We start from the raw sequence: 16,691 nt of genomic DNA, 5'->3' as shown, positions 1-16,691 counted from the left end.
GCGCCAATTCAAGTCATTGGGAGCTGCGCGCGGTGCTCGGAGGTTCGGCGAAGTTCGGTGAAGTCCGTTAAATCTTAATTTACTTATCATTTCAACGCATAGTTTAGAGGATTATCAAAGTTTATCAACGTTAAGTGTTAGAACACATACATGTTTTATCTATACATACACACATGACGACAGAAGGAGCTGGAAGATGAACCTTCACGGACTACCAGCGCTTGTTTATGGAGATGTTTTGACTGCCGACACCCTGAGCATGACCAGGTAATGAAGAGCACCTCTCCTGCTGGTTTAAGTAGTGGCTCGAGTGTATTATTATACTGAAATATGGACTATAATCCCCAGGAGGACGCCTGGGAATGCTCCTTCTACCTTGGCTTTCCCAAAGTCCAGGTCCTCTCTGTGGGATCCGAGCCCATCTGGGGACGCGGTCGGACTTCAGCTCTGCTACTACAGGTAGACCCCGGTACAGGTAGACCCCAGGACAGGTAGAACCCGGGACAGGTATTCCCCGGGACAGGTAGAGCCCCGGACAGGTAGACCCCGGGACAGGTAGCTTCAACCTGACCTCCATCACACTCCATTAACATGAGCTCATGTGTTCACTAGATTAACATGAGTGCATGTGTTCACCAGGTTAACATGAGTTCATGTGTTCACCAGGTTAACATGAGTTCATGTGTTCACTAGATTAACATGAGTTCATGTGTTCACCAGGTTAACATGAGTTCATGTGTTCATCAGGTGCCCTCACCTGCGGGTGTTGGAGAAGGCTCTCCGTCTGGCCCACCGCCACGCCCACCAGAGGAGTAACCCCGCCCACCAGAGGAGTAACCCCGCCCCCCAGAGGAGATACCCCACCCCCTGCTGCTTCCTGCTGGGCTCCATCAGCGTGGATGAAGGTGGGTCCGTTGTGAAGGAGAAGGTCAAATGGATCTGTGTTCAAGGTTAAGGTGAGGCTGCCCTCGATGGACGATGGACTCTACTAACCCTACTAACCCTATCATTGGTGCCCAATGATAGGGTTAGTAGGGTTAGTGGAGTTAGGGTTAGTGGAGTTAGGGTTAGTGGAGTTAGGGTTAGAGGAGTTAGGGTTAGTGGAGTTAGGGTTAGTGGAGTTAGGGTTAGTGGAGTTAGGGTTAGTAGGGTTAGTAGAGTAATGACCCCTTGTTGTTCTTCAGATGAGGAGGGTGTGACCCTGTCCCTGGACCGCTTTGACCCGGGTCGTGAACAGGGTGGTGTCCGGGTTCCCTCCCTCCTGCTCCCGGGGGACGTGGTGGTCCCTCTAGAGTTCATCCTCCAGGGAGACCCGGAGCCCAGCCCCTTAGACCTCAGCCTCGCCTTCCAGGTGCCAGGACAGCTTACTGCTACTGCTACTGCTGCTACTGCTACTGCTGCTACTGCTACTGCTACTGCTACTGCTACTGCTACTGCTACTGCTACTGCTGCTACTGCTACTACTACTACTAATAATAATAATAATACATTTAATTTAGAGGCGCCTTTCAAGTCACCCAAGGTCACCTTACAAAGTATGACTATAAAATCTCAGACATCTTTAAAAAAAACATCATGATAAAAACAAGACATTGTGATAAAAACAAGTGAAGTGCATAGTGTCCAGTTATGAAGTGTATGCCAGTTTGAACAACTGACGTTTATTAATGACGTTCTAGAGCCTAGTGTTTACTCATGACGTTCTAGAGCCTAGTGTTAATTAATGATGTTCTAGAGCCTAGTGTTCATTAATGACGTTCTAGAGCCTAGTATTTACTAATGATGTTCCAGAGCCTAGTGTTTACTAATGACGCTCTAGAGCCTAGTATTTATTATTGACGTTCTAGAGCCTAGTGTTTACTTATGACATTCTAGAGCAGATTTAACATGTGTTAAATCCACCCAGGGCCTGCAGCAGGCCTGTGGGGGTGCTGAGGTGGCGGACCTGTCCCAGCTGCTGGGGGTCAGAGGTCAGGTCAGCTGTTCCCAGCAGGGTGATCGGCTGGGCTTCTCGCTGCGCTGGTTAGCAGCGAGCTGCGCTGGGGGCTTTGATGTGGTGGGGGTCCGACCCCTTCCCATCATCCCCACCGCTCTGGCTCGCAGCCTGAGTGGCCTCCCCGGCCCCTCCAGCCCGGTCCCCCCACGACCCGGCCTCTCCAGAACCGGCCCCTCCAGAACCGGCCTCTCAAGAACCGGCCTCTCCAGACCCGGCCTCAAGCAGCAGCGAGGGTAAGCCTCTTCAACTGTGACTGTCCTTCACTTTACTGCAGATGGAAGGACCGGTGGTGGTGGTGTAGTAGTAAGGTGGTGGTGGTGGTGGTGGTGATATATTATTGGTGGTGGTGGTGTAGTAGTATGGTGGTGGTGGTGATATATTACATTTACATTTACATTTAGGGCATTTAGCAGACGCTTTTATCCAAAGCGACTTACAATAAGGGCATTTGTTACAATAAGTACATTTGTCATAAGAAGTGAAACAATATATCGCTGTCGGTACAGTAAAGATGTTCATAGAACCAAGTGCAAGCATTACAATCGCTAGGCTAACCCACTCCCCGTGTAAAGCAACGATAGCAGCTACTGTAGATGCTACACAATTAAGTACCTTGAATAAGTGCAATGTACAAGTGCCAGGACGTACAACATTCAATGGTGGCTGTGCATTGGTTTCTATGCAGAGTCGAGATGAACTCTGAACAGGTGAGTTTTGAGTCTTTTGCGGAAGCTGGTCAGCGACTCTGCGGTCCTGACATCGGTAGGGAGCTCGTTCCACCACTGAGGTCCCAAAACAGAGAAAAGTTGTGACTTTGCTGATCGACCTTTGCTTGCTCTTAGCGATGGCGGTACCAGACGTCCAGCTGAGGTAGTTGAGCGGAGGGATCGAGCTGGGGTGTGTGGCTTTACTAATACTTGGAGGTAGGCAGGGGCAGTTCCATCGACTGCCTTGTAGGTGATGGGCAGTTGTCCAGGTGCTGACTTCTGCCAGACATTCAGATATGCGTGTTGCAATCAGGGCTTTGTCAGATGAGGGAAAGGAGAGAAATAGCTGGGTGTCGTCAGCATAGCAGTGATAGGAAAAGCCGTGGGATGTAATTACAGAGCCCAGAGATCTGGTGTAGAGGGAAAACAGAAGAGGCCCCAGTACCGAGCCTTGAGGGACACCTGTATCAAGCGTGCAAGGTTTGGACAGGGAGCCATCCCATGTTACCTGATAAGTGTGATTCATCAGGTAGGACGTGAACCAGGAAAGGGCAGATTCAGCTATGCCAAGCTCGGCGAGAGTGGCGAGGAGGATCTGGTGATTCAAAGTGTCAAATGCTGCAGACAAGTCAAGGAGAAAGAGAACCGATGAGAGGGACGAGGCTCTGGCCGCATGGAGGGACTCAGTCACCGCGAGGAGAGCCGTCTCAGTGGAGTGTGCTTTTTTGAAGCCTGACTGGTGAGGGTCAAGCAGGTTGTTAGATGAGAGATAGGAGGACAGTTGGTTAGCGACGGCACGTTGCAATGTTTTAGAGAGGAATGAAAGAAGAGATACCGGTCTGTAATTCAGGATGTCAGTGGTATCAAGCGTTGGTTTTTTGAGGAAGGCTTTATTCTAGCAGTCTTGAAAGATGTTGGAACAATGCCAGAAGTGAGGGAGGAGTTAATAAGTGTGGTTAGAAATGGCAGGATGTCGTTTGACACAGCCTGGAGGAGGGAGGAAGGGATAGTGTCAAGGGGGCAGGTGGTGGCATGGTTAGATGTTATAATTCTGTTGACCTCGTCTGAGGTGAGAGGGATGAATTGGGTAAAGACAGAGGTGGGGGTGGGGGGAGGGAGGATGGTGGCAGTGATAAAAGAGGAGCTAATGTCCTTTACTTTCTGGGTAATGTAGGTAACAAAGTCATCAGCAGTGAGGCAGGAAGGAGGAGGAGGGGAGGGAGGGTTGAGGAGGGAAGAGAACAAGGAAAACAGTTTCCTGGGGTTTGAGGCGGAGGAGTTAATTTTGGTCCGGTAGAAGGCAGATTTGGCTGTTGACACAGTGGAGGTGAAACCTGAGAGAAGAAAGAGATAGTGAGATAGATCATTAGGACAGTCTGATCTCTTCCATTTCCTCTCAGCTGCCCGCAACTCTGCTCTATGGGTCCGCAGAGATTCAGTCAGCCAAGGAGGGGGGGGTGAAGATCGTGCCAGTCTGGAGTGGAAGGGACAGAGGGAGTCCAAAGAGGAGGAGAGGGAGGATAGCAGAGTGTCAGAGGATTCCTCTGTGGATAGTTGAGAGAATTGTTCAATAGAAGGTAGTGAAGACAGAACAGTTGAGGCAAACGTAGAGGGAGAGAGAGTTTTGAGGTTGCGGCGGGTGGTGACAATGTGGGGACTAGAAAGGAGGGGGGGAGAGGACTTTAAGGGGAGAGAAAAAGCAACAAAGTGATGGTCAGACACGGGGAGTGGGGTAACAGAGAGAGCAGAGGTGCCACAGGACCTTGTGAATATCAGGTCAAGCTGGTTCCCTGCCCTGTGTGTGGGAGGAGAAGGGGATAGTGTTAAGTCAAAGGTGGCAAAAAAGTTGGTTAATTTAGGTGAGTGCAACTTCTCTGGCAGGATGTTAAAGTCGCCAAGTATAACGAGTGGTGTGCCATTTTCAGGAAAGCAGCTGAGAAGGGCATCCATTTCGTCATAGAAGTCACGAAGGGGACCAGGGGGACGGTAGACTACCACAATGAAGAGATTAATAGGAAGGGTGACAGTGACAGCGTGGAGTTCAAATGCAGATCTGGCCAAGTGTTCTAGTGGAAGGACCTGATAGGTCCACATCGGAGAGATGAGGAGTCCGGTCCCTCCTCCTCGCCCCGAAGGTCTAGGGGTGTGTGAGAAAGAGTAAACAGTGGAAAGGGCAGCAGGAGTGGCAGAGTTCTCTGGAGTGATCCAGGTGTCTGTCAGGGCCAGAAAATGGAGGGTATTGAGGGACGCGTAGGCCGAAATAGAGTCTGCCTTTTTGACCGCTGACTGGCAATTCCAGAGTCCTCCCATCACTTCAAGGTCAGTGATGACGAGGGTGGGTAAATGGCATAGATTGTATGGGTTGCGACGCCGAGCAGAGGATCTATTGTGGCGTCGTCTATGAGTAGAGATTCTAACGATAATTGAAGTACGACACATAGCTACTATACCGTGGCCTCTAAGGTCTTCCTCGAGGGACTCCCACAGAGAGACTCCCTTGGTCTTTGTTTCCCGGGTCTTCGTTTGCTGGGTCCTGACGCTAAAGCTGACGCACAGCTAGATATGAGACGACCTTCTTAAAGACAAAATGTAATGTAACATATTATTGGTGATGGTGGTGTAGTAGTGTGGTGGTGGTGATATATTATTGGTGGTGGTGGTGGTGTAGTAGTATGGTGGTGATATATTATTGGTGGTGGTGGTGGTGTAGTGTGGTGGCAGTGTAGTGGTAGTCTAGTGGTACCACCGTATATGTATTTGTATAAACTATAGTGTACCATGTGAAATGTGTTAGTCGTAGTGTGGTGGTAGTGTTGTGGTATGGTAGTAGTGTGGTGGTGGTGGTAGTGTTGTGGTATGGTAGTAGTGTGGTGGTGGTGGTGGTAGTGTTGTGGTATGGTAGTAGTGTGGTGGTGGTAGTGTTGTGGTATGGTAGTAGTGTGGTGGTGGTGGTAGTGTTGTGGTATGGTAGTAGTGTGGTAGTGTTGTGGTATGGTAGTAGTGTGGTGGTGGTGGTAGTGTTGTGGTATGGTAGTAGTGTGGTGGTGGTAGTGTTGTGGTATGGTAGTAGTGTGGTGGTGGTAGTGTTGTGGTATGGTAGTAGTGTGGTGGTGGTAGTGTTGTGGTATGGTAGTAGTGTGGTGGTGGTAGTGTTGTGGTATGGTAGTAGTGTGGTGGTGGTGGTGGTAGTGTTGTGGTATGGTAGTAGTGTGGTGGTGGTAGTGTTGTGGTATGGTAGTAGTGTGGTGGTGGTAGTGTTGTGGTATGGTAGTAGTGTGGTGGTGGTAGTAGTGTTGTGGTATGGTAGTAGTGTGGTGGTGGTGGTGGTAGTGTTGTGGTATGGTAGTAGTGTGGTGGTGGTAGTGTTGTAGTATGGTAGTAGTGTGGTGGTGGTGGTAGTGTTGTGGTATGGTAGTAGTGTGGTGGTGGTAGTGTTGTGGTATGGTAGTAGTGTGGTGGTGGTAGTGTTGTGGTATGGTAGTAGTGTGGTGGTGGTGTTAGTGTTGTGGTATGGTAGTAGTGTGGTGGTGGTGTTAGTGTTGTGGTATGGTAGTAGTGTGGTGGTGGTGGTAGTGTTGTGGTATGGTAGTAGTGTGGTGGTGGTGGTAGTGTTGTGGTATGGTAGTAGTGTGGTGGTGGTGGTAGTGTTGTGGTATGGTAGTAGTGTGGTGGTGGTGGTAGTGTTGTGGTATGGTAGTAGTGTGGTGGTGGTAGTGTTGTGGTATGGTAGTAGTGTGGTGGTGGTGGTAGTGTTGTGGTATGGTAGTAGTGTGGTGGTGGTGGTAGTGTTGTGGTATGGTAGTAGTGTGGTGGTGGTAGTGTTGTGGTGGTGGTGGTAGTGTTGTGGTATGGTAGTAGTGTGGTGGTGGTGGTAGTGTTGTGGTATGGTAGTAGTGTGGTGGTGGTAGTGTTGTGGTATGGTAGTAGTGTGGTGGTGGTAGTGTTGTGGTATGGTAGTAGTGTGGTGGTGGTGGTAGTGTTGTGGTATGGTAGTAGTGTGGTGGTGGTAGTGTTGTGGTATGGTAGTAGTGTGGTGGTGGTGGTAGTGTTGTGGTATGGTAGTAGTGTGGTGGTGGTGGTAGTGTTGTGGTATGGTAGTAGTGTGGTGGTGGTAGTGTTGTGGTATGGTAGTAGTGTGGTGGTGGTAGTGGTAGTCTTGTGGGGTCTATGTATATACTATGGTGTACCATGTGAAATGTATAGTAGTGGTGTGGTGGTGGTGGTATAGTAGTAGTAGTAGTCAATGTCGATTTCGAATTTAGCGTCAAACGATCACAAAACTAATAAAATCGATTTTTCGATTATTATTATTATTTTTTTAATGTTTAATAGAAGCGCAGAACAGCTGGATACATATATATACATTACTTTAGATTTGAACATTCTCTGTTTGACCATTTTGTGTATTTCTTTTAAGGCGAAATTTCAAAGTTCTCAGTTACAAAGTGTTTTTGGGAGAGACATCAACATGCATCATGTTTTTGAACTCAAAAAAATAATAGTTAGAATAATCTTGATTTAAATATTGACCAAAATAATCGTGATTATGATTTTTTCCATAATGGAGCAGCTCTAGTAGTAGTAGTGGTTAGGGTTAGTGGTTAGTTAGTGGTAGTAGTGGTTGTACTAGTATATACTATGGTGTATCCATGTGTCGTTCTTCAGGTTCCTGACCATGGACCAGACCCGTAAACTACTGCTGCTGCTGGAGTCCGATCCCAAGGCCTGCAGCCTGCCCCTGGTGGGAGTGTATGTTCCTCTCCTTATCTGGTCTGCCATCTGTAGTCTTGTGTCTGTAATTTGTCTTCTATCCGTTCTGCTGCCTGTAGTCTGTCCTTTTGCCGGTCTGTTGTTTGTCGGTTGTCTTTAGTGCGTTTGCTATCTGCTATCCGGTCTGTTGTCTGTCTGCTGTCTGATCGTTGTCTGTCTGCTGTCTGATCGTTGTCTGTTTGTCTGTCTCTGTCTGGTCTGTCTGTCTGTCTGTCTGAGAGGCTCCATGTGTCTACTGAGGCTCCATGTGTCTCCTCCGGTTGCAGGTGGCTGAGTGGAGTGGTCCAGCCATCCAACCCCCTGGTGTGGGCCTGGTGTCTCCGCTTCTCCCACAGCTCATCACTCCAGGACAGGTGAGCTACCTGAGGTTAGCTTCCTGCTCCCCTAGCAGTTGTGTGGTGTGTGTGTACTGATTGTATGTGTTTTTGTGTTGCAGGGTGCTCTCAGAGCAGGGCTGGTTCCTACTGGTGCTGTTCTCTCCCAGTCAGCCCAGATTCTTCCAGGTCCGCTCTGCTGAGTCCGGACCCACGGCCGTCCTGCGTCTGAGCTGCTCCCAGGACCTCACCCTGTTCAAGGTTCAGCCTCACAGTGTGCATAAGGTTAGGGTTAGGGTTAGGCTCAGAGGGTTAGGGTTAGGCTCAGAGGGTTAGGGTTAGGCTCAGAGGGTTAGGGTTAGGCTCAGAGGAGGCTGGTTCCTCAGTGAGTATAGGGCTAGGCTCAGAGGGTTAGGGTTAGGGTTAGGCTCAGAGGGTTAGGGTTAGGCTCAGAGGGTTAGGGTTAGGTTCAGAGGAGGCTGGTTCCTCAGTGAGTATAGGGCTAGGCTCAGAGGAGGCTGGTTCCTCAGTGAGTATAGGGCTAGGCTCAGAGGAGGCTGGTTCCTCAGTGAGTATAGGGCTAGGCTCAGAGGGGGCTGGTTCCTCAGTGAGTATAGGGCTAGGCTCAGAGGGTTAGGGTTAGGCTCAGAGGGTTAGGGTTAGGCTCAGAGGGTTAGGGTTAGGCTGAGAGGGTTAGGGTTAGGTTCAGAGGAGGCTGGTTCCTCAGTGAGTATAGGGCTAGGCTCAGAGGAGGCTGGTTCCTCAGTGAGTATAGGGCTAGGCTCAGAGGAGGCTGGTTCCTCAGTGAGTATAGGGCTAGGCTCAGAGGAGGCTGGTTCCTCAGTGAGTATAGGGCTAGGCTCAGAGGGGGCTGGTTCCTCAGTGAGTATAGGGCTAGGCTCAGAGGGTTAGGGTTAGGCTCAGAGGGTTGGGGTTAGGTTCAGAGGAGGCTGGTTCCTCAATGAGTATAGGGCTAGGCTCAGAGGAGGCTGGTTCCTCAGTGTGTGAGATGGTGGGGAATTCGATTATATGCTAAATTTGCCAAATGGGTGATCTATCTCTTTACGTGGTTACGATAGAAACGGGATGGATGTTTCTATAGCTCCATTAGTTATTTGTTATATCTGAATATATATTTCCTATTGCCCCCCATGTGTAATATGTATATCTTTATCTCTATACATAGGAACGTATGTATGACCATGTGATTATCTCCATTCATCATGTGTTGGTGCAGCACGTGGAGCCAGCAGAGGGCCACTACCTCCAGGCTGATCTCTGCCTCGATGAAACCCGGCAGACGGAGCTGGTCCAAGGACCTGCCGCCGGCCCTCTGTCCAGGTAACAGGTTTAAACTGGTTCCTCAGCAGCGTCCACATGGACGCATTGAAACGGGTTAAAGCAGGTTCTAAAGCAGGTTTCACTGAGATGTTTAAAGTTAAAGGTTCAAAGTGGTCTGTAGTTGATGTGGTTTAAGTTGTCTGTAGTTGATGTGGTTTAGGTGGTCTGTAGTTGATGTGGTTTTAGTGGTCAGTAGTTGATGTGGTCTGTAGTTGATGTGGTTTTTGTGGTCTGTAGTTGACGTTGTTTAGGTGGTCTGTAGTTGATGTGGTTTAAGTGGTCTGTAGTTGATTTGGTCTGTAGTTTGTGTTTTTTGTGGTCTGTAGTTGATGTGGTTTAGGTGGTCTGTAGTTGATTTGGTTTTTGTGGTCTGTAGCTGATGTGTTTTTTGTGGTCTAGTTGATTTGGTTTAAGTGGTCTGTAGTTGATGTGTTCTAAGTGGTCTGTAGTTGATGTGGTTTAAGTGGGCTGTAGTTGATGTGGTTTAAGGTGTCTAGTTGATGTGGTTTAAGTGGTCTGTAGTTGATGTGGTTTAAGTAGTCTGTAGTTGATGTGGTTTAAGTGGTCTGTAGTTGATGTGGTTTAAGTGGTCTGTAGTTGATGTGGTTTAAGGTGTCTGTAGTTGATGTGGTTTAAGTGGTCTGTAGTTGATGTGGTTTAAGTGGTCTGTAGTTGATGTGGTTTAAGTGGTCTGTAGTTGATGTGGTTTAAGTGGTCTGTAGTTGATGTGGTTTAAGTAGTCTGTAGTTGATGTGGTTTAAGTGGGCTGTAGTTTATGTGGTTTAAGGTGTCTGTAGTTGATGTGTTTTTTGTGGTCTGTAGTTGATTTGTTTTTTGTGGTCTGTAGTTGATGTGGTTTTTGTGGTCTGTAGTTGATGTGGTTTAAGGTCTCAGTAGTTGATGTGGTTTAAGGTGTCTGTAGTTGATGTGATTTTTGTGGTCTGTAGTTGATGTGGTTTAAGTGGTCTTTAGTTGATGTGGTTTAAGTGGTCTGTAGTTGATGTGGTCTAAGTGGTCTGTAGTTGATGTGGTTTAAGTGGGCTGTAGTTGATGTGGTTTAAGGTGTCTAGTTGATGTGGTTTAAGTGGTCTGTAGTTGATGTGGTTTAAGTAGTCCGTAGTTGATGTGGTTTAAGTGGTCTGTAGTTGATGTGGTTTAAGTGGTCTGTAGTTGATGTGGTTTAGGTGGTCTGTAGTTGATGTGGTTTTAGTGGTCAGTAGTTGATGTGGTTTTAGTGGTCAGTAGTTGAAGTGGTTTAGGTGGTCTGTAGTTGATGTGGTTTTAGTGGTCAGTAGTTGATGTGGTTTTTGTGGTCTGTAGTTGACGTTGTTTAGGTGGTCTGTAGTTGATGTGGTTTAAGTGGTCTGTAGTTGATTTGGTCTGTAGTTTGTGTTTTTTGTGGTCTGTAGTTGATGTGGTTTAAGTGGTCTGTAGTTGATGTGGTTTAAGTGGTCTGTAGTTGATGTGGTTTAAGTGGTCTGTAGTTGATGTGGTTTAAGTGGTCTGTAGTTGATGTGGTTTAAGTGGTCTGTAGTTGATGTGGTTTAAGTAGTCTGTAGTTGATGTGGTTTAAGTGGGCTGTAGTTGATGTGGTTTAAGGTGTCTGTAGTTGATGTGTTTTTTGTGGTCTGTAGTTGATTTGTTTTTTGTGGTCTGTAGTTGATGTGGTTTAAGGTCTCAGTAGTTGATGTGGTTTAAGGTGTCTGTAGTTGATGTGATTTTTGTGGTCTGTAGTTGATGTGGTCCAGCCTCCAAAGAGTCTAAAGGGTCTGGTCTCTGTCTTCAGCCTCCTGGGAGCCACGCTGGACCAGGACTCTGGGGTAGAAGATGAAGACCTCTCTCCCCGCCCCTCTCCCAGCCCCCACGCTGCCCCCCAGCAGGTTGGCTCTTTATTGACCTCAGAACTCTTAGGATCAGTTCATTATTCTGCTCTTTATTGACCTCAGAACTCTTAGGATCAGTTCATTATTCTGCTCTTTATTGACCTCAGAACTCTTAGGATCAGTTCATTATTCTGCTCTTTATTGACCTCAGAACTCTTTGGATCAGTTCATTATTCTGCTCTTTATTGACCTCAGAACTCTTTGGATCAGTTCATTCAGTGACCTCAGAACTCTGCTCAAATGAATGTGGTGGGTAGGCTGACCAAGGCTATCCTGAGCTGGTTTGTTGTGGCACTGCCTGAGTGAGTTCTGTCCACACTCCTGTCGGTTAATGTGTTCACCTCCGCCCAAACGAACCAAAGCAGGGAGGGGCCGCCCCGAGATTCAGACGCTACAGAGGAACTGGGTGTGAGCGCACATTAAGAATGAGCCCTTTAGGACCAAGTAAAGTAGGGAGGAGAAGTGTCAGAACCCCAGTACGTCATGTGAAGTCCATCTGAATCACAGCATCGTTGTTACCATAGTTACGCCTGCTGTTTCCGTTTTGTTGTCCAGACAAGAAGAGTTCAGCCCTCCGTCCCCGAGCTGTCCCTGCTGGTGGACGCCTCCCTGCCCCCCTCCAGGAGGAGCTCCGGTCCACTGGGCCACCCCTACCTCCACTCCACCCCGGGCGCCCCTCTCAGCCGGGCCTCTGCAGGCTTCTGGACCGCCGAGACCCCGCCCACACTAATCCTCCCCCATCCTGAGTGTGGCTCCACCCCTCCTGGGCCTGCCCCATCCCCTCGTCCCTCTCCTCAGCTCCACCCTGGAGCCCTCCAGACCGCCCTCCCCCTCCCCTGCTCCTGTCTCCAGGCGGGACGGCCGCCGTGGGAGGAGGGAGTGCCCTCCCACGCCTACCAGATGCTGATAGCCCAGGAACGACAGCTCCGGCTGCTGCAGGCTCAGGTAACTACAGCGGGCTCAGGTAACTACAGCGGGCTCAGGTAACTACGGGGGCTCAGGTGACTACAGGGGGCTCAGGTGACTACAGGGGCTCAGGTGACTACAGGGGCTCAGGTGACTACAGGGGCTCAGGTGACTACAGGGGCTCAGGTGACTACAGGGGGCTCAGGTGACTACAGGGGCTCAGGTGACTACAGGGGCTCAGGTGACTACAGGGGCTCAGGTGACTACAGGGGGCTCAGGTGACTACAGGGGCTCAGGTGACTACAGGGGCTCAGGTGACTACAGGGGGCTCAGGTGACTACAGGGGCTCAGGTGACTACAGGGGCTCAGGTGACTACAGGGGCTCAGGTCACTACAGGGGGCTCAGGTGACTACAGGGGCTCAGGTCACTACAGGGGGCTCAGGTGACTACAGGGGGCTCAGGTGACTACAGGGGGCTCAGGTGACTACAGGGGCTCAGGTGACTACAGGGGGCTCAGGTGACTACAGGGGCTCAGGTCACTACAGGGGGCTCAGGTGACTACAGGGGCTCAGGTGACTACAGGGGGCTCAGGTGACTACAGGGGCTCAGGTGACTAGAGGGACTCAGGTGAGTACAGGGGGCTCAGGTGACTACAGGGGCTCAGGTGACTACAGGGGGCTCAGGTGACTACAGGGGCTCAGGTGACTACAGGGGGCTCAGGAGGTCGTGAAGCTGATGTTTGACATGCCTCTGTAGATCCAGATGTTGTTGGAGCCCAAGGCCCTCAGTGGTCAGCCAGATGGACCTTCAGAGGAAGGCCCCCCCCCCCGCCCGCAGACACTGCCTCCCACAACTGCCAGTGTTGCTGTGGAAACAGGTAGTGCCATGTTCTCCAACCGTGGAATCAAAACCAAGCCCTTAACCTACTCCTTAACACATTACCTCTCCTTAACCCTTAACCCTCTCTATGTCCTGGTTAACCCATCCTCCTTAACAGTCCCCTTTCCTCTTACCTCTACCCTTAGCCCTCTCCCTTAGCCCTCACCCTTAGCCCTCTCCCTTAGTCCTAACCCTAGCCCTCTCCCTTAGTCCTAGCCCTAACCCTAGCCCTCTCCCTTAGCCCTAACCCTAGCCCTCTCCCTTAGTCCTAACCCTAGTCCTAACCCTAGCCCTCTCCCTTAGTCCTAACCCTAGCCCTAACCCTAGCCCTCTCCCTTAGTCCTAACCCTAGCCCTCTCCCTTAGTCCTTACCCTAACCCTAGCCCTCTCCCTTAGTCCTAACCCTAGCCCTAACCCTAGCCCTCTCCCTTAGTCCTAACCCTAGCCCTCTCCCTTAGTCCTTACCCTAACCCTAGCCCTCTCCCTTAGTCCTAACCCTAGCCCTAACCCTAGCCCTCTCCCTTAGTCCTAACCCTAGCCCTCTCCCTTAGTCCTTACCCTAACCCTAGCCCTCTCCCTTAGTCCTAACCCTAGCCCTAACCCTAGCCCTCTCCCTTAGTCCTAACCCTAGCCCTCTCCCTTAGTCCTTACCCTAACCCTAGCCCTCTCCCTTAGTCCTAACCCTAGCCCTCTCCCTTAGTCCTAACCCTAGCCCTAACCCTAGCCCTCTCCCTTAGTCCTAACCCTAGCCCTAACCCTAGCCCTCTCCCTTAGTCCTAACCCTAGCCCTAACCCTAGCCCTCGTGTGTTTGGGTTCAGGGGCCAGTCTGTTCTGGAGGTCCAGCCCGCCGCCCAGAGACCGGACCCGAGGGGACCGACCTGCCTCTCCTCTAAGAGACTGGTGAGTAGATTAGCATGAGCGCTACTGATGCTAACAGCCTGTTAGTATATTAGCATGAGCACTACTGAAGCTAACAGCGGGGTAGGAGGTGATGCTGCTGGTTGCTAACACCGTTTTTTTTGTTAGCACTCAGAAGCTACACTGCAGTAGCGGAGCTGAAAGCCCCGTCCCTGGAACGAGCAGCAGTATGTTCTTTAATACCAGCGCCACTCAATCAGACCACGTCCTCCCCACCCTACAGGTAGGCCTCCAACACCACCCTACAGTAGGCCTCCAACACCACCCTACAGTAGGCCTCCAACACCACCCTACAGTAGGCCTCCAACACCACCCTACAGTAGGACTCTAACCCCACCTGTGGAGGACTCTAACCCCACCTGTGGAGGACTCTCTAACCCCACCCTGTGGAGGACTCTAACCCCACCTGTGGAGGACTCTCTAACCCCACCCTGTGGAGGACTCTAACCCCACCTGTGGAGGACTCTAACCCCACCCTGTGGAGGACTCTAACCCCACCCTGTGGAGGACTCTAACCCCACCTGTGGAGGACTCTAACCCCACCTTCTATCTCCAGCTGCAGGTGAGCAGTCGGCTTCAGGCGTCGCTGAGCGACCAGTCCCCATTACCTTCCTCACCGTCATCATCTTCCTCACCCTCATCATCGCTACCCTATGGTGACCACGCCCGCTCCTACAGGAAACAGGAAGTCCACGCCCGCTCCTACAGGAAACAGGAAGTCCATGCACGCTCCTACAGGAAGCAGGACATGTCTGGGGGAGATGAGGAGCAGCTGGGGGTCACTTTGGACCTCCGACCCGACCTCAACACTGAAGACAGGTACTGGTCCACCTCCACTACACTGGTCCACCTCCACTACACTGGTCCACCTCCACTGGTCCACCTCCACTACACTGGTCCACCTCCACTACACTGGTCCACCTCCACTGGTCCACCTCCACTACACTGGTCCACCTCCACTGGTCCACCTCCACTGGTCCACCTCCACTACACTGGTCCACCTCCACTGGTCCACCTCCACTGGTCCACCTCCACTACACTGGTCCACCTCCACTACACTGGTCCACCTCCACTACACTGGTCCACCTCCACTATACTGGTCCACCTCCACTACACTGGTCCACCTCCACTACACTGGTCCACCTCCACTACACTGGTCCACCTCCACTATACTGGTCCACCTCCACTGGTCCACCTCCACTATACTGGTCCACCTCCACTACACTGGTCCACCTCCACTACACTGGTCCACCTCCACTACACTGGTCCACCTCCACTATACTGGTCCACCTCCACTACACTGGTCCACCTCCACTGGTCCACCTCCACTACACTGGTCCACCTCCACTACACTGGTCCACCTCCACTATACTGGTCCACTCCACTGGTCCACTCCACTGGTCCACCTTGTTGTGGTCCATCCTTAAAGAGCTGGAGTCTTTCTAACGCTGCAGTGGTCCTTTATGTGATGCAGTTCAACCCTTCCTTGCTCCCCAGCCTGGCCCCGGCCCCCATGGACCCCCCCAGCCTGGCCCCGACCCCCATGGACCCCCCCAGCCTGGCCCCGGCCCCCATGGACCCCCCCAGCCTGGCCCTGGCCCCCATGGACCCCCCCAGCCTGGCCCTGGCCCCCATGGACCCCCCCAGCCTGGCCCCGACTCCCACAGACCCGCTGCCCCCCGGGGGGTCCGTGGACCTCAGCCTGGCCCCGCTGCCCCCCGGGGGGTCCGTGGACCTCAGCCTGGAGGCCAACGCCATCGCCCTGCGCTACCTGAGTGACGGACAGCTGTCCAGACTGTCAGCAGGCGTCCGGGGCGGCAGGGCGACCCTGGGACCCCCGGACCGCAGCGTCCTGTTGCCCAGCAACATGTCCCTGGCCACGCGGGGCTACATGAGGAGGTACGGCCTGATGGAGGAGGAGCAGGAGGAGCCGGAGGAGCAGCAGCAGTGTGACGGCCTCCCCTGCTCCACACTTGGTACAGGGTCCAGTCTCCCCCAGAGCCAGCTGATCAGGGAGCTGCAGCCCCAGCTTCATCTCCTGGCCCGGTCCAGCAGGACCCAGGACCAGGGGGCCGTCTGGCAGAGCGCTTCCCTGGCCGCAGGCTCTGTTGGGAACTTTCTGGATGTTAGCAGACTCCGACAGCTGCCCAAACTCTTCTAGATAAACCAGCTCAACTAGCCACCTAGACTGACCCGTACCCAACCAGTATGGCCGTAAACCACCCAGACTAACCCGTACCCAACCAGTATGGCCGTAAACCACCCAGACTAACCCGTACCCAACCAGTATGGCCGTAAACCACCCAGACTAACCCTTACCCAACCAGTACGGCCGTAAACAACCCAGACTAACCCTTACCCCACTTGTGTAGTGTTTTAACACCGACCCACTGAGCGCTGGTCCTCCAGAACCAGGGCCTCTGGTCCTGGGCCTCTTACCCTGAACATGTCATTCTGGTTCCAGATGAAATCAGATCACGCTCTATGTATATTTGGAATTCAAAATAAATTATTTTTAATCAGTTGGACGAGAGGAAGTTAAGTGACTAAACATGTCCATCTACACACTAAGCAGGACTACACACTAAACACACTAAGCACGTCCACACACTTAACACACTAAGCCAACTACACACTAAACACCAACCACACTAAGCACGTCCACACACTAGACACACTAAACACCAACCACACTAAGCACGTCCACACACTAAACACCAACCACACTAAGCACGTCCACACACTAAACACCAACCACACTAAGCACGTCCACACTCTAAGCACGTCTACACACTTAACACACTAAGCCAACTACACACTTAACACCAACCACACTAAGCACGTACACACTAAACACCAACCACACTAAGCAAGTCCACACACTAAACACCAACCACACTAAGCACGTCCACACACTAGACACACTAAACCAACTACACACTAAACACCAACCACACTAAGCACGTCCACACACT

General features: G+C 51.3%; 1 protein-coding gene across 2 annotated transcripts; it reads left to right on the top strand.

Moving 5' to 3' along the window:
* Positions 1–58: 58 nt before the first annotated feature.
* Positions 59–16,141, top strand: stil (STIL centriolar assembly protein). Of its 2 annotated transcripts, none has more exons than XM_079740662.1 (16): positions 59–267; positions 349–459; positions 748–905; positions 1,185–1,351; positions 1,907–2,229; positions 7,369–7,452; positions 7,740–7,826; positions 7,910–8,048; positions 9,025–9,128; positions 10,915–11,008; positions 11,567–11,956; positions 12,675–12,795; positions 13,617–13,698; positions 13,825–13,939; positions 14,273–14,535; positions 15,274–16,141. In XM_079740662.1, exons 1-16 carry the CDS (start codon positions 197–199, stop codon positions 15,875–15,877), a joined length of 2,913 nt encoding a protein of 970 aa, XP_079596788.1. In that variant the 5' UTR covers positions 59–196; the 3' UTR covers positions 15,878–16,141. The 2 variants fall into 2 exon arrangements, with proteins under 2 accessions (XP_079596788.1, XP_079596787.1); XM_079740661.1 differs by having other exon boundaries at positions 15,214–16,141.
* The last annotated feature ends 550 nt before the right edge of the window (positions 16,142–16,691 follow it).

Source organism: Pollachius pollachius (genome assembly GCF_949987615.1).
Source record: "Pollachius pollachius genome assembly, chromosome: 7".
NCBI classification, from domain to species: Eukaryota; Metazoa; Chordata; class Actinopteri; order Gadiformes; family Gadidae; genus Pollachius; species Pollachius pollachius.
This window is presented reverse-complemented; position numbering and strand designations above follow the sequence as displayed.